At 36.2% G+C, this 26,159-nt stretch overlaps 1 protein-coding gene across 3 annotated transcripts in view; it reads right to left on the minus strand.

Moving 5' to 3' along the window:
* Positions 1 to 365: 365 nt before the first annotated feature.
* The window catches only part of SCAI (suppressor of cancer cell invasion), a 130,801-nt gene continuing 105,007 nt past the window's right edge, over positions 366 to 26,159 (minus strand). For all 3 annotated transcript variants that reach the window (XM_059926571.1, XM_059926572.1, XM_059926573.1), the window contains 6 exons: positions 25,383 to 25,482; positions 23,178 to 23,259; positions 12,966 to 13,038; positions 9,925 to 10,098; positions 9,632 to 9,732; positions 366 to 537 (listed from right to left, as the gene is read on the minus strand). In XM_059926571.1, coding sequence (XP_059782554.1) covers positions 391 to 537; positions 9,632 to 9,732; positions 9,925 to 10,098; positions 12,966 to 13,038; positions 23,178 to 23,259; positions 25,383 to 25,482 — 677 coding nt within the window. In that variant the 3' untranslated portion in view covers positions 366 to 390. The remainder of the gene's footprint in view (positions 538 to 9,631; positions 9,733 to 9,924; positions 10,099 to 12,965; positions 13,039 to 23,177; positions 23,260 to 25,382; positions 25,483 to 26,159) is intronic.

The following is a 26,159-nucleotide window of genomic DNA, read 5'->3' on the forward strand; positions in this document are numbered from 1 at the left end:
TTACATATTTTCCAAATCCACACATTTAAGGTCCAAGTATAAGAGTTGGGTTTTCCTCATTATACAAAAATAAATGATTTACTCTTCTCAGGGTGAGAATAGTGACTATATGAGTGTAGGATCAGATGTTAGAGGTAAGTATCCGTACCTCAAAACCAAAAAATAAAAATTCCAAGATTAATCGAGTTTTTAAAAGACCTGAAATACTGTATTTTAAAACAGTTACCCTAAAAGTGTGAACAATTTTTTTCAGCTTGTTTTTAAAATGGTGGTCCTAAATTGAAAAATAAAAGCTAAATAACACCACTATGTGTCTGTCATCACATTAGAAAACTGCACCATTTAAAATCTGTGGCAAATGAAAACTTGTTTCAACAGAGGATTTTTGTTTTAATAGTCGTCTATGGTATTCTCAAGGAACACGTTTCGCACATCCAGAATGGATGCTAATTCCAAAATGTGCTTCTGGAGGTGAGGGTTCTCCACTGTTTCATCCCTTGGCAGTTGTGGATATGATTCTGGATAATTTCGTGTTTCCTGGTAAACAAAGAAGAGAAAAGTCAATTTTATAGTTTAAGGAAAGAAAATTATACACATTAATATTACTGTTAATATGAACAGTATTAAGAAGTAACTTAATATTAATATGCACATTCTCCTTCCTATTGGTAATATAGTTGTTGAACATACAAAATTGCTGACATTTGACCATTTTGACCCAAAAAATGATAAGTTCATATGGTTCAACCCAATATATTCATTTAGTGAGTTATTTCATGAATATTTACTGGGGCCTATCATTTCTGGGAACTATGCCATATTGTGGAAACCATATAATTCCTACTTGCTGGGGGGAAAAATCCTAAAATACACAGAATTTCAAAAAGTATTTGTTAATGAATAAATAAATACATGTTTCAGTAGAAATTAAAATGAGAGAAAAGACATGGGAAACGTTGAAAAGGTCAAACTAATGGGCCTGGGCAATTAATTATAGGAGAAGGAGGTGTCAAAAATGACTAAGATTTCAGGAATGGATGACTTGAAAGAAGAGTTGAGAGCTACTCAGAGAAAAAGAGATGTAAAGGAGGAGATAGTTTGGGGATAGTATAAAGCTTCAGGTTTCAGGTATATTTTATTTAACGTAATGGGCTATACAAAGAGGACAGCCCGTCCACCAGAATTTGAAAATTCAGGACCGTATCTCAGAAGACAGGTTTGAGGGCTTCCCTGGTGGCAGAGTGGTTAAGAATCCGCCTGCCAATGCAAGGGACACGGGTTCAAGCCCTGGTCTGGGAAGATCCCACATGTCGCGGAGCAACTAAGCCCATGCGCCACAACTACTGAGCCTGTGCTCTAGAGCCCGCGAGCCACAACTACTGAAGCCCGTGCGCCTAGAGCCCGTGCTCTGCAACAAGAGAAGCCACCGCAATGAGAAGCCCGCACACCGCAATGAAGAGTAGTCCCCGCTCACCGCAACTAGAGAAAGCCCATGCACAGCAATGAAGACCCAATGCAGCCAAAAAATAAATAAATAAAATAAATAAATTTTTTAAAAAAGAAGAAGGACAGGTTTGAGCAGTTTATGTCATACTATATACTATATACATATATAATATATACACTGATACAATCTACATGAAAATAAATATTAAAAGCCGTGAAAATGGATGAGGTTTCTAAGCATATTAGCAAAGAGAGTGAAAAAAAGAGTCCCTAGAAAGAGAGATGAAAGATCAGGGGAAAAAACAAAAAAAGGACAGAAAAGGACTAATAAAAGAAAATAGTTTTTGTAATCACATGGAAGCAAAAGAAGAAGACAATTTCAAGAATAAAGTGATTCTCATTTGGAAATTCTTCTTCATTTGGTACTTTCTATAGACTACAATTTTGCCACATACTTAAAATTTACTGAAAAAATAAATTACCACTTTTCTATACATCTAACATGACGGTCCATATATTCAAAGGTCATTCCTATCTCTCTTGTGCCTGTAGGCCTCAGTAATTACATATTACAGAGACCAAATTTTCGTTTTACCACACTAAATACTATGAGGAGTGACAATAATGAAAAGCTCAAAAACCCTAAAAAAAGAAAAAAACAAAAAACCAGGAACTGCTGGGGGGCTACTGTAATCTGAACAATTCTCTCAGCTCACACAGGGCTGGGACATGTTTGAATTCCGACCAAACACCCCAAGGGTGGAGAATATGTGTTGAAACAGTGGACATATAAAAGAGACCCCAGAGAAATCATGCTTCTTAGTACTAGGCTGAAATAAATCTACCTCTGTATGTTAATGCTACTGTAATAAATCTGCCCTTAAAAAGCTTAAAAACAAGCCAGGGAAAGGTCAAAAAGATGTTCAAGTAATTTAACTCCTGCCAGAACAAAGCCCAACACTCTTTAAAGACAACAAAATACAGAATTCAACATCAGAAAATTCATAATGCTCACAGTTTAACAGAAAATTACTAAACATACAAAGAATTAGAAATATGAGACCCCTAACCAGTAGAAAAAACCAATAAAAACAAACCTATAAATGATAGAGAATACAGTATATTAGTAGGTAAAGACTTTAGCTATTATTATTCATTCAAGAACACAAAAGAAAACATAAATATAATGAGGAGAAAAATGGAAAATGTTATAAGAACCAAAAAGAACTTCTAGAGGTGAGAAAAATGTAATCCCTGAAATGAAAAACTAAATGGATATAGGATTAAGAGCACATTAGACACTGCAAAAGAAAACATCAGTAAAGTTGAAGACAACAGAAACTGAAACACAGAGAGAAAACAGACATTTTAAAAAATGAAGAGCATGTAAATAAACCTTTTTTCACTTAAAAAAAAAAAAAGAGCAAATCAGTGACCTGTAGGACAATATTAGGTTGTTTAACATATATGTAATTGATGCTCCAGAAAGAGAAAGGGAGAAGTAGAGAAATGTTTGAAGAAATAATGGCCAAAAGTATTCTAAAATATCTTAAATATCTTGATATTTAGATAGCTCCAAGATGCTCAATAAACCCCAAGCAGGAAGAAAGCAACAAAGAAAAGCATATCAAGGTAGTACATCATAATCAAATTGTAGGAAACCAATGTAAAGAGAAGATCTTAAAAACAGCCAGAGGAAAACACACATTACACATTGTAATAATAGAACAATTATTCAGAAAATCAGTAAGGCTATAAAGAAGTTGAACAACATTATAAACCAAGGAGATCTAACAGACATTTATAGAACCCTTCATTCAACAGTAGCAGCATATATTGATACATTCATTTCAAGTGTCCCTAGAACATTTACCATTATAGACCACATTCTAGACAATAAAGCAAGTCTCAATAAATTAAAAGGACTCAAACCATACAAAGCATACTATTTGACCACAAAGGAATTAAATTAGAAATCAGTAAGATATCTTGAAAATTCCCAAAATTTAAACACTAAGTAACATATTTCTAAATAACCCATGGTTCACAAAACACCAGAGTGAAATAAATACTGTTTCAGATAAATAAGCAATGAGAGAATTAATCACCACCAGATTTGCACTATAAGAAATGAAAAAGGAAATTCTGTGGTAAGAAAAATGACACCAGATGGAAAATTAAATCTAAAGAAAGAAATCAAGAGTGCCAGAAATAATAAATATATAAGCTTTTTCCTCTTCATTAAAATTTTTTTAGGAATTCCCCTGGCGATCCAGTGGTTAAGACTCCACACTTCCACTGCAGGGTGTGCGGGTTCGATCCCTGGTCAGGGAGCTAAGATCCCACATGCTGCATGGTGTGGCAAAAAAAAAAAAAAAAAAGATAATTGACTGTTTAATGCTATGATAACCACAAAGTATCAAATAGTATATATCATACTCAAAAGTCAAATGACAATAATAGTAGAGACTGGGAGGGAGAAAATGGAATGATACTATTGTAAGATAATTACATTAAATGTGAAGTGATATTAAAAAAGCAAAACAAGAGATACAGCATAAATCTACAGTGTTATTAAAATAAAATTCTAAAACAAAACAAAACCTCAATTAAGTCGAATGAAAATGAAGGCAGGAGAGAAAGAAAAAAGGTACAAACTGCAGCCAGGACAAATAGAAAACAAATAATAGTATATTTAACTCAAACTATATTAAGAATTATACTTAATTTAAATGTAATTTAAAACTACAAATGTCAAGTAAAAGGTAGAGATGGTCAAACTAGATAAAAAAGCAGGACCTAATGTTGTTGAAAAGAATTCCACTTTAAATATTAAGACAGATATAGGTTAAAAGTAAAAGAATAAAACAAGATTTGCCATACAAACACAAACCAGAAGAAAAGTGGTATAGTTATATTAATATTGCACAAACTAGATTGCAGATCAAGGAATACTGCCACACATAAAGACAGTTCATAATGATGAATGGGTAATTTCAACAAGACATAACAACTCTAAGTATGTACAAACTCAATAACAGCTTCAAAATGAACAATGAAAAAACAGCACCAAAATGAGAAACTAACCAATTCACAAGTATAATTAGAGGTTTAGATACTTCTCTATCAGGGATAGAATAAGGAGACAGAAAATCAGATAAGAATATGGAAGACTTGAAGAACACTATTTAATATACTTGGAACATCAAGCTGAATTGACATTTATACATCACTCCATCTAATAATAGCAGAAGCATACATCTAATAGCATATATTAGAATAGCATCTAATACATAGTCTTTTCAAGTGCAGAAAGAATCTTCACCAAGATAATTCACATGCTGGGTCATAAAACAAGTCTCAATAAAGTTAAAAGTATTGAAATCATATAACTAAATCATATAACTAAAGCAGTTAAGCTTAAAGGGTAGGTGCTTGTACTAGAAGAGAAAAAAGGTTTTCAATCTAAGCTTTAAAACATAGAAATTAAAAGAGCAAATTAAAATAAAAGTAATTAAAAAGAAGAAAAATAATAAAGTATGAATGGAAATAAATTAAGTAGAAAAGAGAAAAACAGTAGTAAAAAAAAAATCAATGAAAGTAAAAGCTGTTTATTTGGAAAGATCATTAAAATTAACAAACCTTTAGCTAGACTGGAAAAAAAAAGACAGGAAACATTACCAATATGAGTCATGAAAGATCACTAGAGAGTCTACAGAGACTAAAAGGATAAAGAAATATTATCAACAATTTTTTGGCAATAAATTAGAAAATGACTTGCAAGACACAAGTGATTAAAACTAAGAACAAAATAGAAAACATGAATAGCCTTTGAAACTGAATTCATAATTTGAAACATCCCCAAAAGGAAAACTCCAGGTCCAGATGGCTTCACTGATGAATTCTACCAATCATTCAAGGAAGAAATAATGCCAATTGAAAAGAAACTCTTTAAGAAATACAAGAGAATGAAACACACCCCAACTCAATTTATGAAGTCAGCACTAACCTGATAACAAAACCACATGAAGACATCACAAGAAAAAATTAAATACTATAATCATTCATAAAAACAGATACAAAAATCCAAAAGGAAATACTAGCAAAATGAATCCAACAATGCAAAAGGATAATACATGACCACAAAATGTGTTTAGCCCAGATATACAAGGTTGACTTACTAATAGAAAATCAGTCAATGCTATTCACCATGTTAACAGAATTAATATATATCAGGATCAATTAATGCAGAAAAAAAGTATTTGACAATCTTTCATACCCATTCCTGATAAAAACTCTCAGCAATAGGAATAGAAAGGAGCTCAGTCAACCTGAAAAAGGGTGTGTATGAAAAACTAACAATTAACATTATAATTTATGGTAAATGATTAATTTTTCCCTTAAAACCAGGAACAAGGCAAGGATATTCATTCTCATTACTTCTATTCACCATTTTGCTAAGACCTAGCCCTGAAAAAAGCACACACATACACAAAATAAAAGGCATACAGATTGGAAAGGAAGACGTAAAACTGCCTTTGTCTGAAGATGACATGATCATGTAAATAGAAAACCTTAAGGAATACACAGAAAGGTAACAAAGCAAATACTTCAATTTAGCAAGACTGCAGGATACAGGTGAATTTATTATTATTTTTTTAAGATTTTTTTGATGTGGACCATTTTTAAAGTTTTTATTGAATTTGTTACAATATTGCTTCTGTTCTATGTTTTGCTTTTTGGCCGCAAGGCACATGGGATCTTAGCTCCCTGACCAGGATCGAACCTGCACCCCCTGCATTGGAATGCGAAGTCCTAACCACTGGACCACCAGGGAAGTCCCCCAGGTTAATTTAGAAAACATTATTTGCTGATAATACATAAAAACATTTGTTTCTATGTATCAGCAACAAATAATTGGAAAATGAAATAAAAAATATAATTCTATTTACAAATCATCAAAACTTGAAATACTCTGGAATAAATTTAATAAGACACATGTAAGACCTGTATGATGAGAACCACAAAATATTGGTGAGAGAAACTAAAGAAGACCTAAATAAATGGGAAGATATACCATATTAATTCATTGGAAGACTCAATATTATTAAAATACAACTCTCCACAGATTGATTATATAGATTTAAATGCAATCCCAATCAAAATATAAAATTCACATTGATATGCAAAGGATCTAAAACTATTAAAACACGTAAAACATTTTGGCAGTGGCGGGGGGGCTCACACTACAAGGATTTCAAGACTTATTATAAACCTACAATTATCACGGCAGCAGTATATTAGAGAAAAATGTTATCAGTCAATGGAACAGAATTTAGAGTCTAGAAATATCCCTATACATATATGGTTGACTGATTTTCAAAAAATAACAAAAGTAACTCAATGAAAAAAGGATAATCTTTTCTACAAAAGATACTAGAACAATTTCATACCCATACTGAAAAGAAATTTTAACCCTTACTTCACACTGTAAACAAAAGTTAACTCATATCATAGAACTAAATGTAAAAGCTAAGACTATAAACTCCTAGAAGAAAACATAGGAGAAAATCTTTGTGACTTTGGGATAGGCAGAGATTTCTTAGATAAAACACACCACAAAAGAAAAAAAAATTGATTAGTTCAAACTTCATCAAAATTTTAAAAGTTTAGTCTTCAGAAGCCACTGTTAAGAAAACGAAAAGGCAAGCCAACAGAATGGGATAAAATGCAGCTAACAAGCACATGAAAAGATGTCCAATATCCTCATTCATCAGTGAAATGCAAATTGAAACTATGGGTTGGCCAAAAGGTTCGAATGAACTTTTTGGCCAACCAATACAAAGAGATACCACTATAAATCCAACAGACTGGTTAAAATTTAAGACTGACAACACTATGTGTTGGCAAGGATGTAGAGCAACTTTCACATGCAGTTGCTGGGAACAGAAAATGACACAACTACTTTGAGAAAAAGTCTGGCAGTTTCTTATAAAACTAAAAACATACCTACTCTATGACCAAGAAAACTCAAAACGTTAAGTCTTTGGAAAAGACTTGTATAGGAATGTTCATGGTCACTTTATCTATAATAGTCAAAAGTTTAAAACTGCCCAAGTGTTCATCAAAAAGAGAAGGCCTAGGGGACTTCCCTCATGGTCCAGTGGTAAAGAATCCACTTTCTGATGCAGGGGACGTGGGTTCGATCCCTGGTTGGGGGACTAAGATCCCACATGCCGTGGGGCAAATAAGCCCACGCGCCACAACTACTGAGCCTGTGGGGCTCAATGAGAGAGCTCTCGCGCCGCAAACTACAGAGCCCATGCACCCTGGAGCCCGTGCACCACAACTAGAGAGAAGCCCACGTGCCACAACCAGAGAGAAGCCTGTGAGCCACAACGAAAGATTCCACACACCTCAACGAAGGTCCCGCATGCCACAACTAAGACCTGACGAAGCCAAAAAAAAAAGAGAAGGCCTAAATAAACTGTGATATATTCAGAAAATGGAACTATTCAAAAGGAATGAGTTACTTCTACATGAAACAACACAGATGAATCTTAAGAATAAGCTTGATCAAATAAGGTTTACACTGTATAATTCAAGTTCATGAATAGGTGACATTAATCTGTAGTGAAAATAATAAAAAAAGCATTGTCTCTGGGATAATGGGTAGTGGACTGACTGGAAAGGGGTGTGGAGAAAATTTTCTGGAATGATGCTATGTTGTATGACTTGATTGGGGTTTGAGTTACAAAGGAGTACGTATTTGTCAAAACTCATCTAGTGGTACACTTCAGTTCTGTGCATTTCACTGTATGTAAACTTTACATTAAAAAAAGAAGTAAGTAAATAAATATAAATTTCAGTTATTTATATGCATGATGAAGTGTTGAGGGGTGAAGTCCACAGTTTACTTCAAAATGCATCAACAACTGAGATGAACTGATGATTGAAAAAAGAGAGATGGATAAATGGACAAATATGTGAGAAAGCAAATATACCAAAATGTTAACTGCAGAATCCAGCTAGTGTGTATATGGGTATTCACTGCACAACTCTTTCACATTTTAAAATTATGATCATAAAATGGAAAAAATATCATATTTTAAAACTAAAAATGGCAAAAGACTTTTGAAAATATTTAAGCGTATTTGAAAAAGAACCAAATGTTACTTATAAGAAGTGAAAAATGGCTAAATTTTTTAAAACCTCACTGAAGAGTGTTACATAGTTACATGAATACACAGAAAGAAACAAACTACTTAGAGCAAAACAGACCAAAGACTTGAACACACTCTTCATAAAGAAGAACACAGAGTAACACATATGAAAAGTTGTTCAACCTCAAGAGTAATCCCAGAAATGACATTTGAAACCACAACCAGCTACTACTTACATCCACCAGATCCACATGAAACACAAAGAATGACAGCAACAAGTGTTGGCAAGGATTAGACCAATAGCAACTCTTACACACAGCTACTGCAAGCGTAAACTGGTATAACCAGAGCTTTAACTAGTAAGGCTGAATACATCTATAGTGTCTGACTCTGCAGTCCACTACTAGTATGTTCTGCAGAGAAAATCTTACACATGTGTGCCAGGTAACTGATGGAAGATTTCACAGTGGCATCGTTTATAATAATAACAAACCAGAAACAACCCAAATGGCCATTATCAGTAGATAATGAGTAATTTGGGATGTACAGTCAAACAATTGAATCCTATATAGCAGTGAAAACGGATGAATGAAAGCTACAGTCAGTCATCAACATGGCTCAATCTCAGGAACGTAACAGTGAGTCAAAAAGCAAGATGTAGAAGAATACATACAATATGGATCCATGAACATGTTGTGTAGGAACACAAAAACATGTGACAAAACCATAAAGAAAAGCAAATGACAATTATAAAATTCAGGGTTTTAGTTTCATTTGAGAGGGGAGACAGGATCAGGAGGACCCACAGAGGGGCCTCAAAGGCAATGAAAACTTTCTGCTTCTTAAACTGGGTGGTAGCTACTCAGATGTGCCTTAGATTGTTCATCTTTATACCTTACATATTAATGTGTGAATATTATATTGGATCTAGTCAAAGTTTATTTAATACAAGTGAAATATAATATATGACTCTTAAATACCTAAAATGGCAAAATTGATCTTTAATGATATTCTTTGCCTACCCGAAAAATCTTGTGCATCCTCATGGTGGCTGAACAAAAGATAAATCTTGTGAGAAGCAAGCGAAGAAATTCATCTCCAAAGAACTGGAGAAATGCCTGATCTGCAAAGAGGAGAAAAGTGACAGTAAAAGGATACTTAAGTGGAAAATACATTTCAAAAGGGAAGAAATGTTCAGGAAAACCTTCTCAACTTTCCTGCCTTCAACAAATACCTTTACAAATTCAAACAATTTAAACAATTTTAAACCATTATAGTACATTCTGTTAAGTGTGCAGTTAGATTAGTAGGGTACCTATTGAACGTGAATGGGTCAGTAGCTGGGCAATATCGCGGTTGATTTTTCGAAGATATTCTTGACACTTTTCCCATAGGCCTCTACGCATGCTTGACAATCCAGAGACAAATAGGAAGGCCATTAGAGGATTGTTCAAAAAGAGAGTGAACAGGCTACCTCGTTGAGACTGATCTGTAATAACAAACATGTTATATATATAGACAACAGTTTTGCAAAAGAGAGGCAGTTGAGGAACATTTTAATATACTGACAATGTATAAAATTAAAGCTGTATCATTAAAGTATAATTCAACAAAGTACATTTGGCTTGGAACTACAAAAACATATCCCAGGTACATTGCTTTCTGCTGAAAAAAACTTAAGATAGAGCCTCGTAAACTTAAGAGGAATGGAAAATGAACATATTCCTTTGCTTTTTTTTCCCCTGCAACTAACAACTTCCATGCAAATATGGCAAGTGCTGGATCATGGGCAGCTCCTAATGGAACCCTCTGAGAAGCACCAGAACTGCCAATCTCTTTCATTCTCTTTTGTTAGTTGCTCTTTCTCTTCCTATCCCTTAAATATCAGTATTTTCTTTCTACACATTGCTGATCTCACCTATGCATAAATTTCAGTTATCATTTATATGCATACTAATTCGCAGTTCCCAATCTGCAGCCTAAATAAGCTCCTTAGGTCCAGAACGGCACTGTCCTACGGTAGCCACCGGACACTTCAAAATGATGAGTCCAAATTGAGACACACTGTGAATTATAAAATATAAATGTCTCATTAACATTCATTTCACCTGTTTGTTTCTACCTTAAAAAAAAAAAGTGTGGCTACTAGAAAACTTAAAATCACATGTGTGACTCCCATTATATTTCTATTGGACAGAGGAGCTCCAGACTACTATACTCAACTTAACTCTCAAAGGTAACCTCAAACTCAACATATCAAAACTTGTCAGTAGATTCTTTCCCCTGTTGTTTCCTACAGATCTGCTTCTTATCCAGGATTATCATTTCTACCAGCACCTCAGCCAGACACCTGGCCGTCCATCCCTGCTTCCTTCCTCTCCGATTCCCTCTCATCCAGTCCATCATCAAGTCCTACTGGTTCTCCAGGATTATTATCTCCAGCTAACCAGCCACTGTCCTCACTCTGGCCAACATCATCTCCCCATTTCCATCAAAGCTCCTCCCCAATTCATTATTCACATGCTCGCATGCTTTTTCTCTGCTAGAACACTCTCATTCAATCATTTCCCACCCCCATCTAATTCTACGTATCCTTCAACTCAACTTTAGATATCATTTCATCCACTTTCTTAACCCTCAAGGGCTGGTCAGGAGTTCACCTTACATGTGCTTCCTCCTGTGAAACCCTCAGAGCACCTACAGTAATTGCCCGTTCGGTTGTCTATATCTTCTACCTAGCACAGCACCTGATAAATAAATGTGGAATAAATGCTTGCTGAGTGAATGAAGTGACTCTTGGTTAAAGAGAGAACTGTAGACTTCAGATACCAGAGGTGCAGGGACGTAATTTGACATTCCAAATACTTAGGTATCTGCTAGTTTTGTGTCCAGATGGGACACATTTAAGGGATTAGAGGTCTAAGTTTTACAGCACAAAAAATAGGATACTGGACTAAGAAATGTTAAGGACATATATTTCAATTAATCATATTAATAATAACAATAGCTAGCACATATTGAATACTTACTGTGTACCCAGAATTATTTAATGAGGTAGGTACTATTATTATCTCCATTTGATAGGAAAGAAACTGAGGCACAGAATGGCTAAGTAACTTCCCAAGGTCACATAGCTGGTAAGTGGCTGAGTTGGGATTCAAACACAATCAGTTTGCCTCCGGAGTCTGTGTTTTTACCCTCTTCACAATAAAACCTTTCAGATTAAATAATTGTGGTATTAACCCATTAGGTTCATGCAATTTAAAATAAAGCTGCATCTTGATAGGAAAACTTGATAGCAAAAAGTACTCGCAATTGGAAGGGGTTACATTTCTCCAAAAATGATAAGAAACAGGTTAACAAAGTCCTCAAAGCAGGAGAGCTTTACCGTTGTTTGAAGGTAAGTTCTATCCCTTAGTGATTTGCCTTTTAGATACATGAACTTAGTATTTCTACATGTTTTTCCCTGTTAAATAGCAGAACTTACCTTAAAACAACGGTGAAAAGTCTCCAGCTTCTCTTGGGCATTCAAATGCTGACCATCACTTCCTGTGTCAAACTATGTCAGCAGACAGGACTTCTGGCTGGGAAGTAGCAGTAAAATGCCATCTCCCACAGAGAGACATCAGCACTATTCACAGTTAGGGAGATAGTGAAACAGTGACAAGTACTGCTAAAACAGGATTAAGGTTTGTTTAGTATTTTACCTAGCTTAATGACTGGGAATTAGATTAGATTTTGTGTGTTGCTTACTGAGGACAAATTATTAAAGACAAAAAGGTTTTCATTTCTCAGCCACCTGAGAAAAGGCAGAACACTGACCTGTCTCTCTGGCACCCTGAGAAGAGGTTCTTTTATTTTAAAAATGCGAGGTAAAAATGTGAATAAAAAGACACCCTTTAAGTTGTGCCAGTTAGGTTATTCTAACACTTAGGCATAGATTGAGAAGCGTTCTAGACCAGAAATCTCAAGGTCTTAAAAGATACTTAAAATATGTAGCCAGAGCTGGAGGAAGTCATGCTATATGGATGACGACCAGCACACCTGCAACACAAATTTTAAAATTCACAAATCATGAGCTCCCCAGTAGCAAGGGACCAAAACCACTCTTTTCTCAGGGATGATTTATCATTTCTTTTAGAATTATCTCAAGGCCTAACAGTAGCCCATTAAAGAATCCTGGTTGTTGGCAAGACTTCGGGGTTTATTTCAGACTGACACTTGCCACATTAAACACTATAAATCCACAATTGACCACTATAGGTGGGGGAGACAAAGATCAGAGCAGTATTATTCAAAATGTAGACATAAGTTTATTTGCAACCTACGGATACAACAGGGAATGACAGAACATACCTTGTAAAGCTTTTGGATATGCTGTAGGAGAAAGCAAGCAGACTAGTGGCTGTCCAAATAAGTTTGTGAAATTCTGTAATATATAAGAATTTAAAACTTTCATTAAAGATTTGACCAATGATAGTAATTTTCCAAAGCATATCATTAGTGTATAGATTGGGTCCTTTTACTTATAAACAGATGCAGAAACATCAGTAACAGCTGAAGAGACTGTCATTCAAGTTTAACTAACATGCATAACAGGTTTTCTTAAAGTGGTGAAGTTTATTAAGTGAGCTATTGATTTTTAAAGTAAAGGCACACACATGGTTGAAGTGTCACAGGGAGAGGGTATCTGGCTGTTTATCAAGAGGCTGCTCCACTGGGCAACATACACTAATATTTACAAGGGTAAATTTGCCAAGATCTATGATCTGGCTCTCAGCCTCACAGGCTCTAAAACCTGACTTACTGGTATGTGAAGACTGGATTCATCTCTCATTGTGAATCATATTAATTGCTCATACAGAATGATGTATAAAACCAGAATGTGAATGTGTTAATTTATGGTGAGAATTAAACTGACACTCACTACTCTTTGCATGATTAAGAATATCCTTTCCCTAAAGGCAGATCTACATGGGAAGTAAAATCATAGACTGTTTGGTAAAACAAGAAAGAAAACTCCTAGGAGTAAACTTAATAAGAAGTGAAAAAAACAAAAATAACTAAAAAATGCTCCTGAATGATAAAAATGAAGACTTGAACAAATGGAAAGATATACTGTGTTCTTAGAGGGGAACCCATTCTAAAGATGTCATTTCAATAATTTATTAAAATTTAAACCAACCTCAACAAAAATGGCCACGGATTTTTTTCCCCTGCAACTGAAAGAAATTCTAAAGTGCATACAGATAAGGTACATTAGCCAGGAAAACTCTGAAAAAGAAGAGCAAAGAGGGGGAACTAGACTTATCAGATACCAAAACATACTCCAAAGCCTCAGTAATTAGAAATATGTGCCACAGCATAAGAGGAGGCAGAAAACCAATGCAAGAAAATGAAGAGTCTAGAATTAGACCCCAAAATAGACAGGGCTTAAGGATATATGATAAAGATGATGGTTGGAATTGGTAGGAAAAACTGATAGCTATCTAGAAAAAAAGTTGGCTCCATACTTCATACCAAAACCTAGGATGAATTTCAAATATATCTGATTTAAATGTAAAAAAAAATTAAACAATAACAGTACTGAAAGAAAATAAGGGTTATTTTTGTCATCTAGAAGATCTTCCTAAACTATTATAATTAAGATTAATAAACCCAGTTACAAAAATCAAAAATACAGCATGAACTAAATCCAAAGCTAGATGATGAATTGGGGAAAAATATCTGCAACTCACATTATAAAGGATTAATCTCCTTAATATAGAAAGAGCTTTTCCAAATCCCTAAGAAAAAGACCACTGCCCTAATAGAAAAATGGGTGAAAGGTAACAGGGAATACAATATTGATTGATTTTCATATATGGAACCTTCATGCATTATTCAGATAGATTATTCTATTAGTAGGTCTATTTATTAGCATTTTATTTAAAATTTTCTCATCTATAATTATAAACTAATCTGGGATAGAGTTTTTTGTATGTGCTATTTTTGTCTTGAAATAGTATCATTATCATAATGATTTCTAACATTTACTGAGTGCTAACTATTTTCCAGGGACTATCCTAGGATTCTTAGCTCCTAATCCATAATCTTAACAATCCTATAAAATTATTACAGAGAAGGAAAAAGAGTCTCAGAAAAGACCAAGGAAATACTCAAGGTCATATAAATGTCTTGTGGCCTGTTATAGAATGAATTGGATATTTCTGATATTTTCCATTGCTCTGGAATTGTGCAGATTATAAAAGTTTAAAAAAATTTATTGGTGAACTCAAAATGGCTAGAGCCTTTAAAAAAACTTTTTTTTAATTAATTAATTTATTTATTTATTTTTGGCTGTGTTGGGTCTTTGTTTCTGTGCGAGGGCTTTCTCTAGTTGCAGCAAGCAGGGGCCACTCTTCATCGCGGTGCGCGGGCCTCTCACTATCGCGGCCTCTCTTGTTGCAGAGCACAGGCTCCAGATGCACAGGCTCAGTAGTTGTGGCTCACGGGCCTAGTTGCTCCGCGGCATGTGGGATCTTCCCAGACCAGGGCTCGAACCCGTGTCCCCTGCATCGGCAGGCAGACTCTCAACCGCTGCGCCACCAGGGAAGCCCTAGAGCCTTTTTTTAATGGAGAAAAAGGAGATAACTTTGATCACTTCCCTCATACTATTTCATACCCTGTGATTGGGCTTTCAGATTTCCCTTCTTGTAGTCATTAGATATTTTTTTCCCAGGAAATTATCCATTTAACTGAGACTTTAAAACATCTTACAACTTTAGGGACTTCCCTGGTGGCGCAGTGGTTAAAAATCCGCCTGCCAATGCAGGGGACACGGGTTCGAGCCCTGGTCTGGGAAGATCCCTCATGCCGCGGAGCAACTAAGCTCATGTGCCATAATTACTGAGCCTGTGCTCTAGAGCCCGTAAGCCACAGCTACTGACCCCGTACGCCACAACTACTGAAGCCCGCATGCCTAGAGCCCATGCTCCACAACAAGAGAAGCCACCACAATGAGAAGCCCATGTACCTCAACAAAAAGTAGCCCCTGCTCACCACAACTAGAGAAAGCCCACGTGCAGCAACGAAGACCCAACGCAGCTAAAAACAAATAAATAAATAAATAAATCTTTCTTCAACAGATATTCATCGAACCTACAAACTAGACACTGTTCTAGGTGCTAGGGATACCGTAGTTAAGAAAAAAAGAAAAAAAACAGATTAAAAAAAACTAAACCTGTCTTCCTGGAGCTGACATTTAGATGGGGGTGGAGGTGGCAGGTAGAGACCCACAGTAAACAAAATAAAGAAGTTATATAATATTACAGAAGCTGACAAGTGCTTCATATGGAAAGACAGAATAGAGTAGTTAGCAGCACAGAAAGATTTATAATCAGACTGTATTTAAATCCCAAATCAGCCACCTTGTGCCTTGGTTTTATCAGTAAAATGGGGATAACAAAAGTAACACGTTGCGTTGTGAGGATTAAATGTGTTAGAATAGTGCATGGCATTATATAGAAGCTAACTTATGATTATAAGAAAAATAAAGTAAGAAAAGTGGATAAAGAGTGCTGGGGAGGCATATAATTTTAAATAGGGCAATTAGGGAGAACTCTCTTAAGAGGCTTCAGCTGATTAAACACCTGGAAAACAATGTGGGTATCTTTGGAAGAGGATTCAGGGTTGGGGGAACACAACACAAAGATCCTAAGCAGGAGGCTGCCAGGTATGATTGAGGAACAGCAAGGTCAGTGTGGCTGAAGAGAACTGAGTGAAAGGGAGACCAGCAAGAGAAGATCAGAGATGCACTTGAGGTGGGGAGGAGGCGTGTGAGGGCAGAAAACATGAAGCCTTTACTCTGAGTGAGATGAGGAGCCTTCGGAGATTTTGAGTAGATAAGTGACATAATCTGATTTACAGCCACACCCTGTAGGAGAGCAAGGGCAGAAGGAGGAAGCCTAGTTAGGAAGCTACTGCAATAATTCAGGGGAGAGATGATGGTAGCATGGACCAGGATGGTGGCGGCAGAGGTGGTAAGATTCTGGATATATTAGTTATAACCAATAAAACATTCTGAAATGGATGTGGGTGTGAGGGAAAGAAGAGTCCAGAATGAAACTAAGGATTTGGGCTAGGGCAACTATAAAAGCACAATAGTCATTAACTGACATGGGGAAAGCTGGACCTGGAAGAGGTCTAGAAATTCTGTCCTGGGCATGTTAGCTTTGCAATCTCTATGAGAATCACCAAATAGAGATGTAGAGTAGGTAGATTATATTCAAGTCTGGAGTAACTGAGAAAGGTCTGGGCTGGAGATATAAATGTGGAAAGTGTCAGCATAGAGATAGTAATTAAAGTCATGAAATTATGTAAGGGCATCAAGGGCAGTCTGTTGTAGCTGGAAAAGAAGAGGAAAAAGGACGGAGCCCGGGGGCACTCCAGTGACAGGTCAGAGAGATGAGGCAAAACCAGCAGAGGAGACAGAAAATCAGCTGACGCCGGGCCTCCTTTGCCCTGAGGCAATCGAGCCACTTGCATTTAGGTTTTAAAGGCCTTATGCATAGAAGGGGACAGCAGTCAGAGCTCAGGGTCTGCCTAAGATGGAGTCTAACAGAAAATTGGCCCTGCTAAATTGGAATCCCAAAGGGCTACACCCTTACTGTAAGGATGAACCAAAACCAAATTTCACACCTTCCTGCCCCCCAGGACCATGCCTCGGGGGACCGCAGGAAAATTTTCTTGGTGCTGAGCAGAGCAGAGACAGAGCAAACAAACAAACGAACCAAACAGTCCTGATGGTTGTAACCGTAAGCCAGCCCTCTTGCATGTTTGTAGCCCAGATTCATACCACCTAGGCAATCCCAAACACATGGTCCCCAAATGGCAGTGCCTCTAGGTGTCTAGCAGAAGCAAATGCAGACCCTCTCTGGATGAAAGTACCATCATTCTAGGACTCAGTGAATTTCCCACAGATAATTTTAAGGATAACAAGAAGAATCCAAGGATAACAAGAAGAATCTAATCAAAGATAATCAAGCATACAGGGATACAAAAACAGCAAAGGGTGTCTTTAAGCAGCAAAAGCAGATTTCAGGTGAAAGAATTACTAGATAGATAATAAATAATACAGTAAGTACGCTTATTAAGTTTAAAGAAATAAAGAACAAACTTGAAAACAGAAAATAGGGAACTATAAAAAGGGCAATGAATTATTTGAAAAAGAACCAAACAGAACTTCCTGAAATGAAAAATACCACAACTAACATAAAACTCAATAAATGGGTTTAATAACGAGTTAGTCACAGCTGAAGAAAAGAATTTGTGAACTGAAAGCCAGATCAGAAGAAATTATCCAAATCTCAGCCAGAGAAACAAAAAGATGGAAAATATAGAAGAGAGGTCAAGAGACATGGAAGACACAATGAGAATGATGTATGTAAAATCAGAGTTCCAGAAAGAGATGAGAGAGGATCTGCAGCACAGCCAAGATTTGAAGAGATAATGGCTGAGAATTTTCCAGCAATAACGAAAAACTCTAACCTACAGATTCAAGAAGTCCAGCAACTCCCAATAGGTTAAATATAAAGAAACAAAACCTAGATAACTGCAGAACGCCAAAAACAAAGAGACGGCCTTTCAAAGTAGCAAGAAGGAAATGGAGTGAGTGAGGCTGACTGTCAGAAGAGCTCTTAGGTAATCTTGTTATGAAGGTGAATGCCTTCATAGACCACAGCAACCTACAGTCATCAGTCAAACACTTTAGGACAAGGCTGTTTAGATAAATATGACTGTTTTGACAAATGTGTAAGTCATGTTTACTGGCAGGGATCCACCTCTGTCATAAATAATTAAATACTCAAAGGATTTTCTTCTTACAAAGAAAAAAAAAGCAGAATTCAAAGAAGTGTTCCCCAAAATGACAGGTTTGTGTTTTTTTTAACCCCACTAGTACTACATTACTACAGATAAAGCCTATTCCCTGATGGAAATTTGAGAGCCAAAATGTGAGCCATACTTGTTATGTTACAGATCTCGGCATTTCAATTCCTCTCTTCTGAAATGAGGCTCAGACTAGCACAAAAAGCTCCTCTTTTTCTAAATGTAGAAACAGCTTGGGCTTTGGAATGAGAAAGACTGCTGGAATCAATTAGGCAAGATACTTAACCTCCAAGAGCAGTTACCGCAACTATAAAATAAGGATAATGGTGACTACCTTCATTTAATCATTCAACATATATTTATTGAGAATCTTTTAAGTATGAAGCACTGGGTACATAAAAGTACATGTATATGCAGATATAAACACACACGGGGGACTTCCCTGGTGGTGCAGTGGTTAAGAATCCACCTGCCAATGCAGGGGACAAGGGTTCGAGCCCTGGTCCAGGAAGATCCCACATGCCGTGGAGCAACTAAGCCCGTGCGCCACACCTACTGAAGCCTGAGCGTCTAGAGCCTGTGCTCCACAACAAGAGAAGCCACGGCAATGAGAAGCCCGCACACCTCAACAAAGAGTAGCCCCTGCTCGCCGCAACTAGAGAAAGCCCGCATGCAGCAACGAAGACCCAACACAGCCAAAAATAAATAATAAATTTATATTAAAAAACAAAAACAAAAACACACAGACTTCAGGAAAAACATAGCATAATGCTGATAGACCTTTACATTCTGGGCAGAACAGCTGAGCTTGCTCCAGTGAATATGACTAGACCACGAAGACGTAAAGACACTGACATCAGAGATTACCCAACTAAATGGCCCAGCTAGATCGCCACACTGAGCAGCTCACTGTGACAAGTCCTACCCACAACCTCAGAGATTCCAACCATTTTGCTAGCTTCCACTCTTATATCTGAGCAGAAAGGAAAAATTATGAGTCTCTAAAATGACATATTCAGGAAAAACACCAGAAACAAACCATAATGGAGGAAAGAGACACCATGCAGGGAGAATTTTTAAAATGATCATTGACATTCTCAAAAGGAAGAGAAGATATTTCAACCAGGATAAAAACCAATTATATACGTGTATGTATATATGTTTTACATACACACAGATACATCTATATCTTTGTGAAAGAAACATCTAGAGAACAAATGAAAAGCTCAATAAAAGGGTTAGAAGATAAAGGCAAGGGAATTTCCTACAGAGCAAAAAGACTGGAAGATGGAAAATAAAGGGCAAAAAAATCAGAGGACTAGACCAGGAGGTCCAATATATGAATGACAAAAATTCTCCAAAGAAAGAACAGAGAAAATGGAAGGGAGGAAACCACTGAAACAACTCAAGAAAATGAGCAGAGTTTCCAGATTGAAAGGACTCACTAAGTACATGCCAAGTACCATGGTTAAAAGTAAACCCAGACCAGGGCACTCTGTTAAGAAGCTGAAAAACACTGGAGACAAAGAGAAATCCTATATATTTCCAGGGACTGAAAACAAGTCACACAAAAGAACTCAGAATGCTTTGTACCTCTTAAGAAATACTGGAAGCTAGAAAGCAATGGAACAATGCCTTCTAAATTTTGAAGGGAAGTAATTTCTAATCAATACCAAAACCACCATTTAAGTGTGATGGTAAATCAAAAACATTTGCAGAAGTGCAAGACTTCAAATATTTTACCTCATATTCACCCTTTCTCAGAAAGCTCCATTTTGCTGGAGATGCTACAGTAAAATGAGAGAATAAACCAAAAGGAGAGAGTAAATGACAGTGTCCAAGAGGAAGACATAGGATTCAGGAAACAGGGATTCCAATATAGAAGAGAGATGAAGAATTCCCAGAATAATAATGAAAAGAGATTCGGGGAGGAGAGCTGTGCAGTACATGTAGAGGGCACCAGCCCAGAGGCTTTGGGAGAGAATTCATCCCAAAGATAAAATTAAGAGAATGATGCATCTGAACAACCTGAAAGAAGATTAAGCAGTTGGTGAGGAGCTTGGGGTTGAATTTGTGATAAGTTCAGAAAAAAAAACAAGGAGCAAGATAACATTATTTGCTCCAGGAAAAGTAGAAAGTTGCATAGAAAAGAAAAAGTTTACTATGTGGCTTAGATGTTAAAAGCATTGTATAGTCATAATAATATAAGCACTAAATATTCAGTGAATCAAAATTATGATATGTCTATTGTGTGGATAAAAGTTTATAAAAGGTATGAATATGAAATGGGGATAGGAAGGGGAAAGAGAGCTAAATTTTTCTTCCATAATGGGATATCAATACATGCTGCTTAAAACTGAAGAATCAAGAAATATCAATACCAGCATGTGATTTAGAAAAATAATGGTTAAATACCAAAATAATTAACTAAAAAAGATGTAAATGGTAGCCTCTGGGAAGAGGCAAACAGGGGTAGGGTATGAGAGTGGGAGACTGCTGTTGTTAGTAACTCCTGGTGGAACTTGGTTGAGCAGATCTCACCCTGACCACACAAGGGAATTATGCTGGTACCTGAGACCCACCCCAGGCCAAGCAAATTAGAATCACAGGAGTTGGGACCCAGGTACAAGTGGTTTTGAAGAGGGCTCTGAATGTTTCTGATGCACAGAAAGAGAACTACAGCTTTCAACTATATGCATGAGTTACTTTCATAAAAATTAAAAAGTAATACTGAAATGAAGAAATAACATGAAGTGTTTGTATTTACATGAAGAAACATTTAGAAAACACATATATGTTCATAAAACATTCATATGGATGAAATGGATATAACAAAGTATGTACTGAAGAAATAATACATGTCACCCAGTTCTTTTTCATTAGAAACTTGCAAAATGATAGTTTAAGAATTTTTACGTGCTTTGTGGGAAAAGTAAATGTCAGACACTTTCATATGTTAACACAGAGAACTGCACACTTGATTCAGAGGCATTAACTAGTTTTTTAAAAGACCAAATTAGTCTACGTCATGCTCTTATTTGCCTACTGCATATGGGCTCCCCATTTCATTTCTAAAGATCAGAATGTTCTTGACAATTTAATTTTTTAGAGGAGTGATACTGCATGTGCCATCAACACCAAACACACACAGAAATCTTTCTATTATTCCACTGTTATCCTGGGTGTTGGGATATTGAAATTTAGAATTAAAATCATGAGACATAATTCCAATTATGCACAATGGTGTTTTTTCAAAATCATCATCCAATACGCATTGTACATCCAAACGACACTCTGGAAATAGCAGGTACATAACATGAATGATATTCTTGAGATTATAAAAGATGGTATCAAATAACATCCAATTAAATTGAGAGAAATTAATAGATTGTGAAAATACTTTCAATGCATGCTAGATCATAGTAAGCAATACACTTGCTTACCGTGTATCAACACATTCTGTTACATCGTTAAACTGTAGCAAATGTTTCCTTTTCATTGACAAAGGCACAGAATGCTTTTTTTGAATTCTGTGAAGACACAAAATGCCTGGACTCTTCTGATTTCATATGTTTAAATGGGGCAGCCAATAAACCGTTTCCTTCAGCAGCCTCCCACCCTCTCAAAAAGATTAAAAATGACAACAGCACACTCACAATTTAAGAGAGTACATAGCTAGTTTTCCTAAAAATCAGAAGTTGTAACGTTAAACTTGACAAAATGGGTAGCAGGAAACATGCTGAACAATATAGGGTGGGATGGATGCTCTTGGAATTCCGACTTTAAAAAGTGAAACTAAGCATGAAAATTAGATGGAAAAATATGCTTGGGGTCAGCTTTTTTGGCTACCAGACATTTCTATTGCTCTCCTGAAATAAACCTATTAACGTTTCCTTCCCCATCTAATTATATGAACACCCACAACAGAAATAATTTTAATTGGCAGATCTGTGTTTCCAGCATATTTCTGAGCATACTGTCCACTAATGAAATATTCCAACCACACACAAAGGGCTCCAAAAATTCTGTTTTCATTTTCCTGTAAATTACTATTGTTTGAATTCTAATGTCCAACTTTAAAGTGTCTCACTGCTGCCATTCTTCATACAATCATTGAAAACCACTGCTTCAATAGCAAAATATAAAAGAAAGGATTTTCACATTAAGTCCCTGTTACTTATTTCAGAATTCAGGGTCATCTTTTCTTACTTATTGTCACAAATTAAAAAAAACAATAATAAGTGCATCTAAAACAATTTGTGTTGATATTCAATGACTATAACTCTATAACATGGGATAGAAATTCCACTTAAACTATAGTAGCTCAGTGTATAGAGGGGAAAAAGTTTGAAAATTAGAAAATAAAATGTTCCCATATATTTCAACCTCTATAAAAGAAAACTATTCTGGGTTATATAACAAAAATAAACCTCCCACCAGTGATCTTGGAAATCTTGAATTTTTTTTCCTGCAGGAGGATTTATTATTTTCCACTGAGTGTCCATTCATGCGTTTTCTTCTTGTTTCTATTCATAGCACCAGATCCTGACTAGCATGCACAACCTCAAAAGAAAAGAAAGACTAAATACAAACTGTGTAAAATTAAATAAAATAAAGCAAAATAAAAAGGCACATGTTCAGATTGGTTACCTCAGGGTGGTGCCATAGTGTCTAACGTGCAATAGCGCTCATGGAACTCACCTTATATGCAACACTATTGGATGAATCCACAATGATGAACAGGGGCTTCCTTGTGAAGGGATAGAGATCTCCAGGATGAAGGCTGGGAAAACAACAACAACAGTAACAATGAATGACTGTATAACTCTTATCAGCCAAGTCTCAGAAATCTTATTCATCAGTTTGGTCTGCTCACACCTCCTTTTTGTCACAGCACTGGGAGAAAAACAAAGATTAATTAAGCAAAAGACCAAAAAAGTCTGTATTTACTGGGGTAGACAAGTTAACAGCTTTATTTGGAAAAGAAAAATTCGGACATAATTATTATTCAAGAATATTCAAGCTAAAGAGAAGTCTACATATTTAATATATATATTAATATATTTAAAGATGGATTAATAAACACACATGAAAATCTCAGAAGTCAGCATTTAGGGCCTTACTTAGTATTTAAAAGTTCCTCCTAAGAACATGTTCTGAAAACAAGATGTAATAACACAACAAGATTTCTATTTCAATGAGTCTTTCAAAATCTATATCCATTTTAAAGATTTTTATTATTTTAAGCTATATCTTAATATTGCAGACAATAAGCAGGGGCTCCCCTTCTATTATGTACATTTCCTCTGGACATGTGCATCAGAATCAGCTGGGGTGCTTGTTAAAGATACAGATTCACTGGCCCACAGAAGGCTAAAGTCCAGTAACATGCTTTTTTTTTTTTAAATAATGATTTTTTTAATCTTATTTTAATTAATTTATTTTTTAATATTTTTTATTTTTGGCTGTGTTGGGTCTTCGTTTCTGTGCGAGGGCTTTCTCTAGCTGTGGCAAGCGGGGGCCACTCTTCATTGCGGTGCGCGGGCCTCTCACTATCGCAGCCTCTCTTGTTGCGGAGCACAGGCTCCAGACGCGCAGGCTCAGTAATTGTGGCTCACGGTCCTAGTTGCTCCGTGGCATGTGGGATCTTCCCAGACCAGGGCTCGAACCCGTGTCCCCTGCATTGGCAGGCAGATTCTCAACCACTGCGCCACCAGGGAAGCCCCAGTAACATGCATTTGAGAACCACTGCTTAAGGTCGTGATTTTGGTGTGCATGCTCCTTCCCATGGTTGGTGGACAACGTGGGTAGTTTACAAATATTAATGTAAATGTAAATGTAAATATACAAAATGATGTTGTCAATGAGCAATATCATCAAACCCCAATATATTTCAAATACAGGCTTTTCTGATATAAATCATTTACAACTATGGTCAACTACAGCACCAACACATGGCTTGGGGGACCGTTAGCTATTACACATATAATTTGAAACATTTCCCTCTCTGCCCTCCCTTCCCCACTCTTTAATGTGAAGAGTTATGTTTTTATGTAAAGTGCTATTAGAAATGCAGTTTCAAGCACGTCCAGTTTCCTCTATAATGAGACTGCTCTCTCTCAGCTAGGGAAATTTTAGAGCCCATAATGGCCCAACCAGTGAATGCACTGAGCAAACTTTCATGGATGAAAGCTCCTTGAAATCATACAGCTAACTTCATTTTTGCTATATCACACCAACAGAACCTTATATTAAAAAGCTTATATTGGGCTTCCCTGGTGGCACAGTGGTTAAGAATCCACCTGCCAATGCAGGGGACACGGGTTCAAGCCCTGGTCCGGGAAGATCCCACATGCCACGGTGCAACTAAGCCCGTGCGCCACAACTACTGGGCCTGTGCTCTAGAGCCTGCGAGCCACAACTACTGAGCCCGCGTGCCACAACTACTGAAGCCCACGCACCTAGAGCCCGTGCCCTGCAACAAGAGAAGCCACCGCAATGAGAAGTCCATGCACCGCAACAAAGAGTAGCCCCCGCTCGCCGCAACTAGAGAAAAGCCCACGCGCAGCAACAAAGACCCAACACAGCCAAAAATAAAATTAATTTTAAAAAAGCTTATTTTGATATTAACATGCATCATGTCCTGACTTATTATTTATGTATATATTTATTGTCTCCTCCAACCTGAATGAACAGATCTCCAGTGACTGAATAGTTCCTGACATATAATACATACTCAATAAAAAATTGTAAAATAAATATTAACCAACAATTCTAATTGCCTAAGATAGTCAGAGCCTGAGATATTGCTGGAATCCAAATAAGTGTTATGAATAGCAGTCTAAGGGAACATTCCATTTTACTTAATATTTTATAAGAGAGAACTATAATTTTTATAATACATACCAGTGCATTTCCTTGTGAGACTGATTTCGTTTGTGGATGGCATCTCCATTTATAATATCCCGGTTACTATTAGTAAGTACCCCTCCAAAATCATAAGGACCTATAAAAAGAAAGGGAAGAATCCTAGACTTCAATTGGAGAGTAGCATTGATCTGATGTTCAAACACAAAGGTGTTGGGTGAATCTTTCATTGATACAAGTGGACGATAATTACAAAACATTTTTATTAATTGAAAATTTAGCATTTTAGTTTAACGTAGCATTTAAATGATTTCAGCATGTTGCCTGTTCCAATATTTTAAAAGATCATCTGACCATCTTCATCAGTTCTTCAGATTATAATGAGAAACAAAACAAGAATCTACTGCATCCCATTATTCTGGGTAAAAAAGAGATGGAGATCTGGGATGTTCAAAACGATCTTCTCATTTCAAGCAAAATTAAAATCTCAAGTTCAACAAAATTATTTAAGTAAGAAAGTTGCAGAATGAAGTCCTAATAATTTCTTAAATATAATTTTAAGAGGACCACTAATTATAAAATGTAGGGAAATTTTTGAATGGAACTTGAAAATTCTCACTGACAAAAACTTCATTTTTAAGAAAAGAATTAAAAAAATTTTTTTTTTAATTTTAAAAAAATTTTTTAAAATTAAAAAAAAAGAAAAGAAAAGAATTACCAAATACCAGTGTAGGAAAAAATCCACTATCATTATTATTACATCAACCACTGTAATTCTGGTTTGGGAATTAGCCTTTTCCCACTGGTCCTATCAGT

The sequence above is a fragment of the Balaenoptera ricei genome, chromosome 6, assembly GCF_028023285.1.
Source record: "Balaenoptera ricei isolate mBalRic1 chromosome 6, mBalRic1.hap2, whole genome shotgun sequence".
Classification (NCBI taxonomy): Eukaryota; Metazoa; Chordata; class Mammalia; order Artiodactyla; family Balaenopteridae; genus Balaenoptera; species Balaenoptera ricei.